General features: G+C 50.3%; 1 protein-coding gene across 2 annotated transcripts in view; it reads right to left on the bottom strand.

Moving 5' to 3' along the window:
- IL10RB (interleukin 10 receptor subunit beta) overlaps window positions 1-15,428 on the bottom strand; it is a 33,392-nt gene extending 17,964 nt beyond the window's left edge. Inside the window, exons 1-2 of one of the 2 annotated variants that reach the window (XM_054048347.1) lie at window positions 14,644-15,428; window positions 866-989 (exon numbers count right to left, since the gene is read on the bottom strand). In XM_054048347.1, coding sequence (XP_053904322.1) covers window positions 866-989; window positions 14,644-14,701 — 182 coding nt within the window. In that variant the 5' untranslated portion in view covers window positions 14,702-15,428. The remainder of the gene's footprint in view (window positions 1-865; window positions 990-14,643) is intronic. The other variant, XM_054048342.1, reaches the window with a different exon arrangement.
- Between the last annotated feature and the right edge of the window lie 1,370 nt (window positions 15,429-16,798).

Genomic DNA, 16,798 nt, shown 5'->3' with positions numbered 1-16,798 from the left:
ACCCTGGAATAGGAGCTTGCTAGCCTGGCAGTTTGGGGGTCCCACACATCCCTCGTACCTTCCCCCCACTAACTGACATAGCAGACACGCTTACTTTATGTTCTACATCATTTTAGAGGCCCTTTCTCAGCAGGCACCTGACTGTCTGCCATTCCCCCTCCCTAAGGTCCTACTCTTTCTTTGCCAAGAAATTAACCTTTTGACTCATTGGGGTAATTTGATGTCTGGGCTTTGTTCAGCTACTGAAGCAGCCAGGGATCTAGTACTAGACTAGGGGAGTCCTCAGCCTTCTTTACAATGCTCCCCACAAAATCCTTCCCCTCCCAGACAAAGACCAATCTGGAGGGAAAAAATGGGAAAAATTCCTGACAAAATGAGGCCTCAGAGTAAGCTGCTGAGAACCTCTGCTTTTGAGCACAGAGGCAGCAGACAGGGGAACATTCTTGCTGCACTTCACTAGCCATGTATGTAGAGGGCCCTGACAAACAGATTGCTCTGGGGAAAAAGTGGAACCTGTTGCCTGCATTAGAAATTGGAAAACGTGGGAGAATGCATTAGTACTAAGCCTGTTGAAGTAGTAGTTTTCTATGACAGAGAATGTAAATGTACGTGTAGCTGACTGATTACAGTTAAGATTACACTGTGTTTCCCACTCCAGATGAATATGTGACAAACTAATGAATATTAAAAACTATAAAGCATGCCCTTTAATGGTATCTAGCTCAGGAGAAGGTCTTATGTGCATAAGCCAAAAGAAAGGGACAGTCCACGTCTGGAAAAAAAAGTCACAAGAACACAATACTATAAACTGTAAGTTTATCTAAGACATCTTGCAAAGGTAAATACACAAAGCTCCCAGACCTACCTTATATACTCGACTGTATAAGTAATATTTTCTTTGTGAAAAGTAGGTGGATCCCACTGTAGAGTGCTTTTCAAGTTAACTGAATTAATTGTTACATTTTTTGGTTCTGGCACTATTCCAAATGCTGAAAAACAAACAAAACCACTGTAATATATGTTCTTCCAATGACTAAAGTAAAAAGTCCAATGACTTTTTGAAAACTGGAAAAGAGACCAGAAGTATTGCTGGAATATACACATACTGTACTGCTAACTAGTAGTTTCCGTGACTACTGAGTTATGATCATCATTTTGATTCTTTACAGATGAGTCAGAAATTATACCAGCCAAGCCAGCTACAAAGCACGTCTCTTACTGTTGTGCTTCAGAGCCGATTTCATTTTAAGCCACAAGAGAGAAACCAAATGTGTATGCTCTTTAAGAAGAAAAAAAAAAACTAATTAGTAATTTTATGTGCATATTTTAGATGCATGAAACTAATGTGTGAGAAGTACACTCCATGCACCTGCACAAGACAGAAACTAAATTTTAACACAGGAACTCCATTTCAAGTACAGAGTTTACTTCCTCAAATGTGACCTCTTCCTGTACCCATAAAATTTCAGTCAGAATGTCCATTAAATTGAAGAGAATGTCACTTATGTACATAATTTGGATCTAGAATTTTTGATTTAAAGAAATTCTGGCATTTCACTTTCCTCCTTGCCAAATAAGCTTGTAAGGTGAAATCCTGGCCTAATTAAAGTCAATGGAAGAAGTCCCATTGACATCAGTGAGAACAGGATTTCATCTATGGCCATCAAGATGTTTCCTGATCTGCTACATACACCTCTACCTCGATATAACGTGACCCGATATAACATGAATTCAGATATAATGCGGTAAAGCAGTGCTCCGGGGGGGGGGGGGGGGGGGAGGGGCGGGGCTGCGCACTCCAGTGGATCAAAGCAAGTTTGACATAACGCGGTTTCACCTATAACACGGTAAGATTTTTTGGCTCCTGAGGACAGCGTTCTATCAAGGTAGAGGTGTACTGAGGATATGTTTATGCTATGGAGACTATACTGGCACTGCTATACCGGCGTAGACCCATATTGCAGATGCAGTCCACACCAAGAGAAGGAGTTTTTCTGTCAGTGTAGGAATACCACCTCCTTGGAAGACGTTAGCTGTGTTCATGGAAGCAGTCTTCCATTGACGTAGTTGTGTCTATACTGGGGGGTTTGTTAGCTATGTTGGTCAGTGGTGTGGATTTTCACATCCCTGAACAATGTAGCTATGCCAACATAACTTTTCAATGTAGGCCAAGATGAAGCTACTGTAAATGGACCAAGTTCAAAACTCTGTCTCTCTGTCCCAGATTAGCAGTGCTGTAGAGGTGTTATGCTCAACCACTGGAAATAGGAAGGTATGGACTCCCATACACTCTACAACATCCTCTGTGGCCAACTCAAGAGTGCCACTGACTGGCTCCAAATGAAGTCACATCCAGTCCCCTATGGGGCCATCTACACTAGGGCCTTGTTGAACTAGGACATTGGTTACTAATTTTTCAGCAATGGTGCAGCTGCACCAGTGCTTCCAAAGGGCATAAGGTCCAGTATAGACAATTGTTTTTCACCCCATTTCATTTTCAGAGCTCTACACCATTGCTGAAAAACTGGAAAGGAAAGTCCAATTTCCTAGTGCAGAAAATAATCTAAGGCCTGGTCTACACTACGAGTTTAGGTCGACTTTAGCAGCGTTAAACCGAATTAAGTCTGGACACGTCCACACAACGAAGCCCTTTCTTTCGACTTAAAGGGTCCTTTAAACTGGTTTCTTTACACCACCTCCGACGAGGGGATTAGCGATAAAACCGGCCTTTGCGGGTCGGAATTGGGGTAGTGTGGACGGAAATCGACGTTATTGGCCTCCGGGAGCTATCCCACAGTGCTTCATTGTGACCGCTCTGGACAGCACTCTCAACTCAGATGAACTGACCAGGTAAACAGGAAAAGACCCGCGAAGGTTTGAATTTCATTTCCTGTTTGCTCAGCGTGGAGAGCACAGGTGACCACGCAGAGCTCATCAGCACAGGTAACCGTGATGGAGTCCCAGGATCGCAAAAGAGCTCCAGCATGGACCGAACGGGAGGTACGAGATCTGCTCGCCATATGGGGAGATGAAGCAGTGATAGCTGAACTCCATAGCAGTAAAAGAAATGGAAAAGTATTAGAAAAGATCTCCAAGGCCATGAAGGACCGAGGCCATAACAGGGACACACAGCAGTGCCGCATGAAAATTAAGGAGCTACGGCAAGCTTACCACAAAGCCAGAGAAGCAAACGGAAGGTCCGGGGCAGAGCCGCAAACTTACCGCTACTACGCGGAGCTGCATGCGATCCTAGGGGGTGCAGCCACCACTACCCCAACCGTGTGCTATGACTCTCTCACTGGAGAAACACACAGGGAAGACGGTTCGGGGAACGAGGAAGATGAGGATGGAGGTACTGTAGGTAGCTCACAGCAGCAAGGAAGCGGAGAAACCGGTTTCCCCAACAGCCAGGATATGTTTGTGACCCTGGACCTGGAACCAGTAACCCCCGAACTCACCCAAGACCCTCAGGGCACACAGGAGACCTCTGGTGAGTGTAACTTTGTAACTATTTGTAAACATTACAAAAAAAAAGGAAGCGTGTTTAATGATTAATTTGCCCTGGCAATCGCGGCCAGTACATCTACTGGAAAAGTCTGTTAACGTGTATGGGGATGGAGCGGAAATCCTCCAGGGACATCTCCAGAAAGCTCTCCTGGTTGAAATGGGGTGATTTTATTAAGGGGACATCCAGAGGCGCCCGTTCCTGCTCTTCTGACCAGAAATGTTCCCCGCTGTTAACCACGCGGTGGGGGGGAGGGGTGAAGTGATCATCCCAGAGAATCATGTGTGTGTGTGTGTGTGTGGGGGTGGTGGTTTACTTGTGTTTGTGCCGCATGTTAACCGGGAAACCGCAGCCCCCTCCTTTTACATTGAAACCCCATTTTAAATGGACAGCCCAATTCATCCTTGATATGGGAAATGCGCTGCTGTTTGCAACCTTTCCCGCATGTTAAGAAGTTTAAAAAAGCCAAAACACTGTGGCCTACCATGGCTGCCTGCAAGCCGAAATATGCGACCTTGTAATGAAAGAGTGTACCCATTGTTCTCTAAAATGTGTCTTTTTTAACCACCTCTCCCTTCTCCTCCACCAGCTGCAAATGTTTCTCCTTCGCAGAGGCTCGTGAACATTAGAAAGAGAAAACGTAGGACGAGGGACGATATGTTCACGGAGCTGCAGATGTCCTCCCACGCTGATAGAGCACAGCAGAATGCGTGGAGGCAGTCAATGTCGGAGATGAGAAAAGCCCAATATGAACGAGAGGAGAGGTGGCGGGCTGAATCGCGGGATGAACAGAGCAAGTGGCGGGCTGAAGACGATAGGTGGCGTCAGCTTGCAGACAGACGGCAAGAGGCAATGCTCTGTCTGCTGGAGCATCAAACTGATATGCTCGAGCGTATGGTTGAGTTGCAGGAAAGGCAGCAGGAGCAGAGACCGCCACTACAGCCCCTGTGTAACCAACAGCCCTCCTCCCCAAGTTCCATAGCCTCCTCACCAAGACGCCCAAGAACACGGTGGGGGGGGCCTCCGTCCACCCAGTCACTCCACCCCAGATGATCGCCCAAGCATCAGAAGGCTGGCCTTCAATAAGAGTTAAAGTTTTAAAATGCAGTGTGTCCTTTTCCATCCCTCCTCCCCCACCCATCCCAGGCTACCTTGGCAATTATCCGCCTACCTCTGTAAGGAACTAATAAAGAATGCATGAATGTGAAAAAACAATGACTTTATTGCCTCTGCAAGCGGGAGGGGAGGGTGGGGTGGGGTGTTTGGTTTACAGGGAAGTAGAGTCAACTGGGTCGGGGGGGGGGTTGGAGGGTTCATCAAGGAGAAACAAACAGAAGTTTCACACAGTAGCCTGGCCAGTCACAAAACTCGTTTTCAAAGCTTCTCTGATGCGCACCGCACCCTGCTGTGCTCCTCTAACCGCCCTGGTGTCTGGCTGCGCGTAATCAGCGGCCAGGCGAGTTGCCTCAACCTCCCACCCCGCCATAAATGTCTCCCCCTTACTCTCACAGATATTGTGGAGCGCACAGCAAGCAGCAATAACAATGGGGATATTCTTTAGCTGAGGTCTGAGCGAGTCAGTAAGCTGCGCCAGCGCGCTTTTAAACGTCCAAATGCACATTCCACCACCATTCGGCACTTGCTCAGCCTGTAGTTGAACAGGTCCTGACTACTGTCCAGGCTGCCTGTGTACGGCTTCATGAGCCATGGCATTAAGGGGTAGGCTGGGTCCCCAAGGATCACGATAGGCATTTCAACATCCCCAACGGTTACTTTCTGGTCCGGGAAGAAAGTTCCTTCCTCCAGCTTTCGAAACAGACCAGAGTGCCTGAAGACGCGAGCATCGTGTACCTTTCCCGGCCATCCCACGTTGATGTTGGTGAAACGTCCCTTGTGATCCACCAGGGCTTGCAGCAGCATTGAAAAGTACCCCTTGCGGTTTATGTACTCGGTGGCTTGGTGCTCCGGTGACAAGATAGGGATATGGGTTCCGTCTATGGCCCCGCCACAGTTTGGGAATCCCATTTCAGCAAAACCATCTACTATTGACTGCACGTTGCCCAGAGTCACTACCCTTGCTATCACCAGGTCTTTCATTGCCCTGGCAAATTGGATCACAGCAGCCCCCACCGTAGATTTGCCCACTCCAAATTGATTCCCGACTGACCGGTAGCTGTCTGGCGTTGCAAGCTTCCACAGGGCTATCGCCACTCGCTTCTCAACTGTGAGGGCTGCTCTCATCTTGGTATCCTGGCGTTTCAGGGCAGGGGAAAGCAAGTCACAAAGTTCCATGAAAGTGCCCTTACGCATGCGAAAGTTTCGCAGCCACTGGGAATCGTCCCATACCTGCAGCACGATGCGGTCCCACCAGTCTGTGCTTGTTTCCCGGGCCCAGAATCGGCGTTCCACGCCATGAACCTGCCCCAGTGACACCATGATTTCCACATTGCTGGGGCCTGTGCCTTGTGAGAGGTCTATGTCCATGTCAATTTCCTCATCACTCTCGTCGCCGCGCTGCAATCGCCTCCTCGCCTGGTCCGGGTTTCGCCTTGGCATGTCCTGGCTCTGCATATACTCCAGGACAATGTGCGTGGTGTTCATAGTGCTCATAATTGCCGCGGTGATCTGAGCGGGCTCCATGATCCCAGTGCTAGCTATGGCGCCTGGTCTGAAAAAAGGCGTGAAAGTAGTATCTGATGGACCAGGAGAAGGAGGGAGGGAGGGCCGAGTGACGACATGGCGTACAGGTACAGGAACAGGGAGAAACACAAACAACTGTCACACAGAATGGTCCCCCCAAAGATTAAACTGAAAACCCTGAGCTTAGCAGGCCATTGATTTCACGGAGGAAGGGGAAGCAAATGAATACAGAACAAATCTATTTTTTACATCTTAAGCTGGCAGCCGACGGTGCAGCATGAGTGATAGCCTCTCCAGTACGATGACGATGGGTACCAATCATAATATACCATCATCTGCCAAAAGGCAAGGGGCTGCTGCTGTGTAGCAATGCAGCCCCACGTCTGCCAGCCCCACGTCCGCCAGCACCCAGCATCGCCCTTGGCCTCTTCTGGGTGCTTAGCAGACAATATTGGGCAATTGGCAGAAAATAGTATATTACGACTGGTAACCATCATCATCAAAACAGTAGCATGTCTGCCCAGGTGGCCATGATTGACAGCCATACCAGTATGACGATGACGGGTACCAGTCATAATATACCATCGCCTGCAAGGGGCTGGTGCAATGCAGCCCTACGGCTGCCAGCCCCACGGCTATCACTCATGCTACACCGTCTACCGCCAAAAGGCGGTTAGCAACTGCTGCTGTGTAGCAATGCAGTCCCACGTCTGCCGGCACCCAGAGGACATATGGTGACGGTGAGCTCAGCTGAGCTGAGCGGGCTCCATGCTTGCCGTGGTATGTTGTCTGCACAGGTAACCCAGGTAAAAAGGCGCGAATCTATTGTCTGCCGTTGCTGTGACGAGGGGGGAGGGGCCTGACGACATGTACCCAGAACCGCCCGCGACACTGTTTTGCATCATCCGGGCATTGGGATCTCAACCCAGAATTCAAAGAAAAGGCGCGAAAGGCGCTTCTCGGCTCTCTGAGCTGTGGCGCAAACGTAGTATCTGACGGACTAGGGGAAGGAGGGAGGGCGGGCCGAGTGACGACATGGCGTACAGGTACAGGTACAAGGAATTAAAATCAAGAAAGGTGGCTGTGCATCAGGGAGAAACACAAACAACTGTCACACAGAATGGTCCCCCCAAAGATTAAACTGAAAACCCTGGGCTTAGCAGGCCGTTGATTTGACGGAGGGAGGGGGAAGCAAATGAATACAGAGCAAATCTATTTTTTACATCTTAAGACGACGGTGCAGCGTGACTGATAGCCCTCGGCATCTTTCTGGGTGCTTGGCAGCAAATACGGGGCGGTGTATGACGATGGTCTTCAGGCCTATTGCACAATCGGCTGCTCAGGGAAGACTCTGCTAACGTACGATGACCCGACTTGTAATAGGACAGCTAACAGTCGTAATACACTATTTACTGCCAAAAGGCAAGCCCCACGGCTGCCAGCACCCAGATCGCCGATGAAGGCTACCAGTCTACTGCACCGTCTACCGCCAAAAGGCAGTTAGCAGCTGCTGCTGTGTAGCAATGCAGTCCCACGTCTGCCGGCACCCAGAGGACATATGGTGACGGTGAGCTCAGCTGAGCTGAGCGGGCTCCATGTTGTCTGCACAGGTAACCCAGGTAAAAAGGCGCGAATTTATTGTCTGCCGTTGCTGTGACGGGGGAGGGAGGGGCCTGACGACATGTACCCAGAACCGCCCGCGACACTGTTTTGCATCATCCAGGCATTGGGATCTCAACCCAGAATTCCAAGGGGCGGCGGAGACTGCGGGAACTGTGGGATAGCTGTGGGATAGCTACCCATAGTGCAATGCTCCGGAAGTCGACGCTAGCCTTGTACTGTGGACGCGGTCCGCCGACTAGAGCACCTAGAGCATTTTATGTGTGGACACACACAATCGGCTGTATACAACTGATTTCAATAAAACCGGCTTCTATAAATTCGAACTAATTTCGTAGTGTAGACATACCCTAAGAAAATAATCGGTTGCAGACAACATGAGGTAACATTGTTTTGGCAAAGCAGCCTTCTGGCTGGCTCAAGCAGCTTCCATTGTATCTCATTTTCTCCAAAGGGGCTACACAATTCTCCACACTCACAATTTCAACACAACATAAATAAAAGTGACCTGGAAAGGGAAGTGGATTTGTGCCCCTTTTCATTTCTTTATGATGTATAAAGAAGTGTGTAAGATTTTTGTTTAAAAAAAGTTCTGCTTGGTGCTTTCCCCACCTCTCCTAAAAATCAGATCTGGTCTGTCTGACTGGTGAACTAATTAAAAAACAACATCAAAGGAGGCAAGAGCTTCAGCTCGCTGCAATTCAGAAGAGCAGGGATTTTAGATTATTTGAAGTTTTAATTTTCATCATCTATTTGACTCCACTACCCAATGAGCCCTTTGTTAAAATTTCATCACCCCACACCTTCAACTAAGATGGGAGAGCTCACAATAAGCATCTTCACAAATGTCCTCCAGCAAAACCATAAAAGGAAAAACTTGACAAGCTTGTTATTTGCAATGTGGAAACAAACTGATAACACTTAATTTTATTTGTAAAATAAAATGGTCCTCATAGACTCATAGACTTTAAGGTCAGAAGGGACCATCATGATCATCTAGTCTGACCTCCTGCATGATGCAGGCCACAAAGCCATCCCAACCCTTTCCCTTGACTCTGTTGTTGAAGTCCCCAAATCCTGTGGTTTAGAGACTTCAATTAGCAGAGAATCCTCCAGCTAGCGATCCCTGCCCCATGCTGCGGAGGAAGGAGAAAAACTTCCGGGGCCTCTGCCAATCTACCCTGGAGGAAAATTCCTTCCCGACCCCAAATATGGTGATCAGTAGAACCCCGAGCATGTAGGCAAGATTCTCCAGCCAGACCCTCATTAGCCATTATACTACTTACCAGTGATGGCACGGTGTTCCTTCGACTAAAATCATGTTATCCCATTAAACCATTCCCTCCATAAACTTATCTAGCTTAATCTTAAAGCCAGACAGGTCCTTCGCCCCCACCGTTTCCCTCGGAAGGCTGTTCCAATATTTCACCCCTCTGACGGTCAGAAACCTTCGTCTAATTTCAAGCCTAAACTTCCCCACGGCCAATTTATATCCATTCGTTCTCGTGTCCACATTAGTACTGAGCTGGAATAATTCCTTTCCCTCCCTGGTATTTATTCCTCTAATATATTTAAAAAGAGCAATCATATCCCCCCTCAGCCTTTGTTTGATCAGGCTAAACAACCCGAGCTCCTCGAGTCTCCTCTCATACGACAGGTTTTCCATTCCTCTGATCATCCTAGTGGCCCTTCTCTGTACCCATTCCAGTCTGAGTTCATCTTTTTTAAACATGGGAGACCAGAACTGCACACAGTACTCCAAATGAGGTCTCACCAGTGCCTTGTACAACGGAAGCAGCACCTCCTTATCCCTACTAGATATACCTCGCCTAATGCATCCCAAGACCGCATTGGCTTTTTTTACCGCCACATCACATTGTCGACTCATAGTCATCCTGCGGTCTACCAGGACCCCGAGGTCTTCCTCCTCCTCCGTTACTTCTAACGGATGCGTCCCCAGCTTGTAACTAAAATTGTTGTTAGTCATCCCTAAATGCATCACCTTACACTTTTCGCTATTAAATTTCACCCTATTTCTGTTACTTCAATTCACAAGGTCATTCAAGTCTCCCTGCAGAATATCCCGATCCTCCTCCGAATTGGCAATACCTCCCAGCTTTGTGTCATCCGCAAACTTTATCAGCCCACTCCTACAATTGGTTCCGAGGTCAGTAATAAATAGATTAAATAAAATGGGTCCCAAACTATCCCCAAAGTTTCAGGCTCAGATCCATTTAAAAAGAAATTCCTTTTCAGATCACTTTTAAGACTTTATACGATAGTCTTTTGCTATAAGCGCAGGGCCAGAATTTCAGCTGTTGTAAATTGTGGTAGATCTATCTAGCCATAGTATAAATATTGTTTAAAAATATTTATTGTTCAAATTTCATTTAAAATATAAATATCAGCTTCAGTACTTTCTCCTCACTGCTATTTTCTTCAGTTGCTGCATGGAATCTTGGGTGTTTCAGTTATACAGACATATTCCCCCTACACAAATCATATGGTCTTTGGCTGATTGATGCACTTAGATCTGTACGGGGTGGGCAAACAACAGCCTGTGAGCCAAGTCCAGCCCATCAGACCTTTAAATATGGCCCTTGAGCTCCTGCTAGGGAGCGGGGTCAGGAGTTTGTCTCACTCTGTGCGTGAGGTGGCTTCGCGCAGCTCCCAGAAGCAGCGGCATGTCCCCCCCCGGCTCCTATGTGTAGAGGCAGCCAGAGGGCTCCGCACGCTGCCCCCACTCCAAGCGCTGGCACTGCAGCCAATGGGAGCTTCAGGTGTGGTGCCTGCGGATGGGGCAGCACACAGAGCCGCCTGGCCACGCCTCTACATAGGAGATAGAGGGGAGACGTGCCGCTGCTTCCGGGAGCTGCTTAAGGTAAGCAGCGCCCAGAGTCTGCACCCCTGACCTCCTCCCATGCCCCAACCCCCTGCCCTGATCCCACTCCCACCCTTCAAACCCCTCTGTCCCAGCTTGGAGCACCCTCCTGCACCCCAAACCCCTCATCCCCAGCCCCACCCCAGAGCCCACCCCCCCAGCCAGACCCCTCCCTCCCCAACCCCCTGCCTGGAGCCCCCTCCTGCACTCCTAACCCCTCAACCCCAGCCTGGAGTCCCTTCCCCCTCCCCCGCACCCTTAACCCCTCACTTCTGGCCTCACCCTGGAACCCGCACCCCCAGCCCAGAGCCCCTCCCACACCCCAACCCACTGTCCCCTCCCATATTCTAAACCCCTCTGCTCCAAACCCAGCCCCCTCCTACACTCCAAACCCCTCATCCCTCGCACCACTTCAGAGCCCACACCTCCAGCCGGAGCCCTCACCCCCTCCCACAATCGAACCCCCAATTTCATGAGCATTCATGGCCCGCCATACAATTTCCATACCCAGATGTGGCCCTCAGGCCAAAAAGTTTGCCCACCCCTGATCTGGAGGGTCAAATTCTCCTTTTTTATAGTCTTTTGATTTCAATAGAATTATACCCATGCAACTGAGAGGAAAATCTGACTCCTAATATTTAATTAATACCAAAGATCAGCCGAAGACCATTCTCTTTCCCTAATCATACATCTTGTAAACAAGATATTAGAGTGCAGCAATATTTAAACTCTAGAGTAAATGTACACTAGATTGATATTTTGAAAATGAGAAGGTTCTGAATTGGCCAAGTGGCCCCAGCACAAGGGTTTTAAAGATAGGGATTTCTCAGATCTGGGCCTTTGGGAAGTCCTGAGAATCAAGCAATTCAGCCGAGTACTGGGGAGGTCAGGAATGAAAACAACTTTACACTTAATTGCAAGAATCAGTCAACTCCTGATCCCGCTGCAATAGCGGATGCATACAACATAGGCATGATTTTTTTTTTCTGAGCATTGCCTGCTTTTTTCAATTGGTAGCACTGAGCAGAGGGCCGGGGGTATGGTAGGAGTAAGCAAGGCATGATAAGTAATTCTTCCACTCTATTGAGTGCTGATAAGGCCTCAGCTGGAGTAATGGGTCCAGTTCTGGGCTCCACATTTCAGGAAAGAGGACAAATCAGAGAAAGTCCAGAGGAGAGCAACAAAAATGATTAAAAGTCTAGAAAACATGACCTATGAAGAAACATTGAAAAAAACTGGGTTTAGTCTGGAAAAGAGAAGACTGAGGGGGGACCTGATAATAGTTTTCAAGTACATAAAAGGTTGTTACAAAGAGAAGGCAGGCCAGGGGCCCATGGCCCCATCACTTTTAAAAGTGGGAGGCTATACCCTCCCCCTTTTTACTGGCCATAAGGACGAACATGGGGGTGGGGGGAAGAGAGGTGGATAGGAGCGAGTAGAGGGCAGGTTCTTAGGAGGATGAGGTGGTGTGGGGATGGAGCCATGGTTCGGGCACTGGTGGCCCCCTACTTTTAGGGAGCTTCTGCCACTCCTGGGAGGAGAGTGAAAAACTGTTCTTCTTACCCTCTGAGGGCAGGAGAAGCAGCAATGGGCTTAAATTGCAGCAAGGGCAGTTTAAATTGGACATTAGGAAAAACTTCCTGTCAGGGTGGTTAAGCCATGGAATAAATTGCCTAGGGAGGTTGTGGAATCATTAGAGCAGGTTAGACAAACACCTGTCAGGAATGGTCTAGTTCAGGGGTCGGCAACCTATGGCACGGGTGCCAAAGACGGCATGCGAGCCGATTTTTAATGGCACACCGCAGCCGATGCTGAGTGGGGCCGCTGGCTGGGACCCTGGCAGGCAGCAGCGTGCCATTAAAAATCCTGCCCGGTCCAGCCCGTTCTTCTCCACCCCCCGCCTACCGCTCTCTCTGGCGGGAGCGGGGGACAGAAGCAAGCTTGGTCCTGCTGGCTGCTGCTGTAGGGCAGGCTCCGCTGGCAGCCAAGCTTCCCCCTACCCCGCCTCTTCCCCCAGCATGCTGCGTCGAGCCCTGCCTCCTCTCCCTCCCCGCCACTGATGGCCCTTGCGAGGGAGGGGAGAAGAGGAGCCCCAGCACCCTCACTGCTCAGACCAGGAAGGAGGCGGAGAAGAGGCAGGAGCGGGGTCTTAAGGAAGGAGGGTGGAATCAGGGCGTATCCCTCCAGCCCCCTGCCGTGAGCAGCTCAGGGCAGGGGGGTGGGAGCACCCCCCGATCCCAGCCCACCCCCAGCCCTCTGCCCTGACCCCTGCACCCCCCTCACCTCCTAGCCCTGACTCCTGCACTCCCCACACATCCCCAGCCCCCCCCCATGCCCATGCCCTGACTCTTGCACCTCCCCACATCCCCACCATCCACCCTGAGCACGAAACAGGAGCTCCTGCATCCCCCACACACATTCCCACCTGTACCCCTCGCACCAAATGGGAGCTGCCCAGGTAAGCGCTCCATACCCAAATTTCCTGCCCCAACCCTGAGCCCCTTCCCTCATTCTAGCTCCTGGCCAGACCCTACACCCCAACCCCCAGCCTGCTCCTTCACCCCCAGCCCTGTGCTCAGTGCACCCCCACCCTCAGCTCAGTGCAGAGAGAGAGAAAGAGAATGGGCCAGAACCAGGGAGAAGGTAGGTACCCACTCTATGTGGGCAGGGCCGGGACCCCAGACCGACAGCTGGGACCCTGGCTGGCAGGAGCCAGCGGATGGAACTCCAGACCGGCAGCGGGCCACTGGTCTGGGATCCCGGCCCCGCTCAGCCTGCTGCCAGTCTGGGGTCCTGGCCGCCGGCCCCGCTCAGCCCGCTGCCAGCCTGGGGTTTTGGCTGCCAGCCCCTTGCAGCTGGGGTCCTGGCCACAGGCCCCGCTCAGCCTGCTGCCGGCATAGGTGAACGGAACCCCAGGCCAGCAGGGGGTTGAGCAGGCCAGCGGTGTAAGATCAGCATTTTAATTTAATTTTAAATGAAGCTTCTTAAACATTTTGAAAACCACGTTTACTTAACATACAACAGTAGTTTAGTTATATAATATAGACTTTTAGAGAGAGACCTTCTAAAAAATGTTAAAATGTATTACCGGCACGCGAAACCTTAAATTAGAGTGACTAAATGAAGACTCAGCACACCACTTCTGAAAGGCTGCCGACCCCGGTCTAGTTATTACTTAGCCTCTAGTGCAAGGGACTGGACTAGATGACCTGTTGAGGTCGCTTCCAGCCCTACACTTCTATGGTTCTATAATTAGTCCCCTTGGAGAACTACCCAACCAACCTCTCTCAACTCCCATAGTGCCAGGAGGCAAATTCTGGACATCTGTCACTGCCCTGTGCCATGGATGTGTTTCAGCACAATGTCCTTTGTTGGGAGCTATGGGGCAGGGAAGAAAACATGCCTGCCTCAAGTGGTTTGAGCCTGCAACCAGGCCAGAAAGCCAGGCTTGGCCTAGGGCTGTGGAGAGGGGAAAGCCTGAGATGGTGTTGGCCAAACATCCATATTTAAGGGCAAAATCCTGGCGCCCTTGAAGTCGATGGGAGTTTTGTCATCCAGGTGGGGGGCAAGAAGGGAGGTGGGCAGGATTGCACCAAGTTCTCCCCCGATCTAAAACGACCTAATTATCTTCCCTCAAACCCCTCCTCCCAACTCTCTTTGTGGGGCTGCCTACAGACCAGGTGACAAGGGTTTGGTTGCTGGCCCACAGCCCCGCCTGGGAGCCAAGCCCCTTCCAGCCTGCCCTGGGGCTCTGCAGCCCGCCTTCCCCTTGGCCCCACTCTGGGGCTAGAAGCTCTCTGGGGGAGGACCCGGCTTTGCGTGCGCCACGGCTAGTTCCCCAACCAAGCCACTGGGGGCTCCCTTGGGAAAGGGGCGCTGGCGGGGAAAGTGTCGGAGCCCCGCTGTGGTACATATGGCCTCGGACCCGCGGGGAAGTAGCCAAGCGACCCCCGCCGCCTCCCTATCGCCACCCTGCAGGAGCGGCCGCAGCACTCACCCGAGTGACTCGACCAGAGAAGGCAGCCGGCCACCAGCGCCAGGAAACGCCGGGCCATGGCCAGGGCCTCGGGGTCCCTCTGGCTGTCCGCGGGGTGCGGCAGGAGCGCCCGCCTGGCTACTGCCCAGCGGAGGCCCCAGCCCGGCACCTGGTTCCGCCTCCGCACTGGGCGAGCCCTCTGCGACCGTCCCCAGCCCGGCCCTCCTCTCCTTCCTGCAGGTGAACTCCGTCCCCTGCGCGGCGCGCCAGGAGGAAACGCGCCGCCCGCTGCGCTAGCAAACGCCCCCGCAGCGCCCAGCCCGGCCCGCAGTAGTCGGGCCCTGCGCGTTGCAGAGCAGAAGCAGCGGGGCTCAATGGGGCAAGGCGAAAGCTCCGCGGGGCGGAGGCTTTTGATGGCAGCTCCCTGTATCCCGCTGGGGCCGGAGGAGGACAAACCAATGCCTCGCCATCTCCGGGCGGACTGAGCGCCCAGGTCCCGGGAGGGAGAAACCCAGCGCCGAGATCATTCGAGTCCCCCGACGGGGTGTAAATCGATCTTTTTGGCCCTCCCCTCGTTTTCCACCCACGAGCTCGTTCTCCTGGTGTGGATTTCTTGTCCTACCTTCTTCTTGTATTGTAGCAAAGGTGGTGGGCGGGAGCTTACAAGAAAAAGGCGCTGTTTAGTACTGTAGCTTTGTAACTTTTACTGTACCACTTTGTAACTATCAAAGAGAAATGATCCCTTCTTCCATGTATCCACCCATGGAACAAATCATGCCAGGGGAAAAGCCGTTGGTTGCTAATAAAAGGGGAAATATAATTCTCTTTATGAATATAGTATATTTCTTCTGGGACCATCTGTCCTCTTTGGGATATTTATATATATTTACTATAATGACAATCTTACCTACAGCACATACATATTAAAAATCTCTTAACAATCATACATTTGTAGCTATTCCCAATGGGTCAGACCCTGTTTAGATACAGCGCATCTTCAGCGGACATTGAAATCAATAGAGTTAACAGTGCTCAGCACGTACACCAGTATACATCTAGATCAGTGATTCTCAAGCAGAGGTATGTGTACCCATAGGGGTCTTCCAAAGGCTATATCAACTCATCTAGATAATTTGCCTAGTTTTACAAGCTACATAAAAAGCACTAACAAAGCTGGTACAAACTAAAATTTCATACAGACAATGACTTGTTTATACTGTTCTATATACTACATACAATATTCTATTTCAATTGATTTATTTTATAATTATATGGTAAAAATGAGAACATATGCAATGTTTCGGTAATAGTGGGCTGTGACACTTTTGTATTTTTATGCCTGATTTTGTAAGCAAGTAGTTAAGTGAGGTGAAATTTGGGGGTACGCAAGACAAATCAGACTCCTGAAAGGGGCACAGTAGTCTGGAAAGGTTGAGAACTACTGATCTAGATATTCCCCATCACTACAGTACCTAAGTGCCTTGCAAACTTTAGTTCATCTTCACAGCACCCCAGCGATCTAGAGAAATATTATCCCCACTTGACAGAGGAGGAACAGAAGTACTGTACAGGGACATTAAGGGCTGATTAGACGTAAGTAGTCCCATGACTTCATTCTTCTCAGGCCAGGTCTACACGACACATTTACTTTGGTACAACTACATCACTCTGGGTACATCTACACTACAGGGGGGAGTCGATTTAAGATACACAAATTCAGCTACGTGAATAGCGTAGCTGAATTCGATGTATCGCAGCCGACTTACCCCGCTGTGAGGATGGCGGCAAAATCGACTTCTGCGGCTTTCTGTCGGCGGCGCTTACTCCCACCTCCGCTGGTGGAGTAAGAGCGCCAATGGGACGCGATAAATCGATCCCTGAGAGGTCGATTTCTACCCGCCGATTCAGGCGGGTAGTGTAGACCTAGCCTCTGAGGTGTGAAACCTATGTCAGCTGGAGAGATTCTTACAGTAGGACAATAGAACCAATTGTATCAGGAAGTTGTGGAAGCTCCTTTGCTGGAGGTTTTCAAAAGGAGGCTGGATCTATCATAGAATCATAGAAGATTAGGGTTGGAAGGAACCTCAGGAGGTCATCTAGTCCAACCCCCTGCTCAAAGCAGGACCAACACCAACTAAATCATCCCTGCCAGGGCTTTGTCAGGCCGGGCCTTAAA

The sequence above is a fragment of the Malaclemys terrapin genome, chromosome 1 (assembly GCF_027887155.1).
Source record: "Malaclemys terrapin pileata isolate rMalTer1 chromosome 1, rMalTer1.hap1, whole genome shotgun sequence".
NCBI classification, from domain to species: domain Eukaryota; kingdom Metazoa; phylum Chordata; order Testudines; family Emydidae; genus Malaclemys; species Malaclemys terrapin.
The sequence above is the reverse complement of the archived record's forward strand: the minus strand, read 5'-3'. Positions and strand labels throughout refer to the sequence as shown.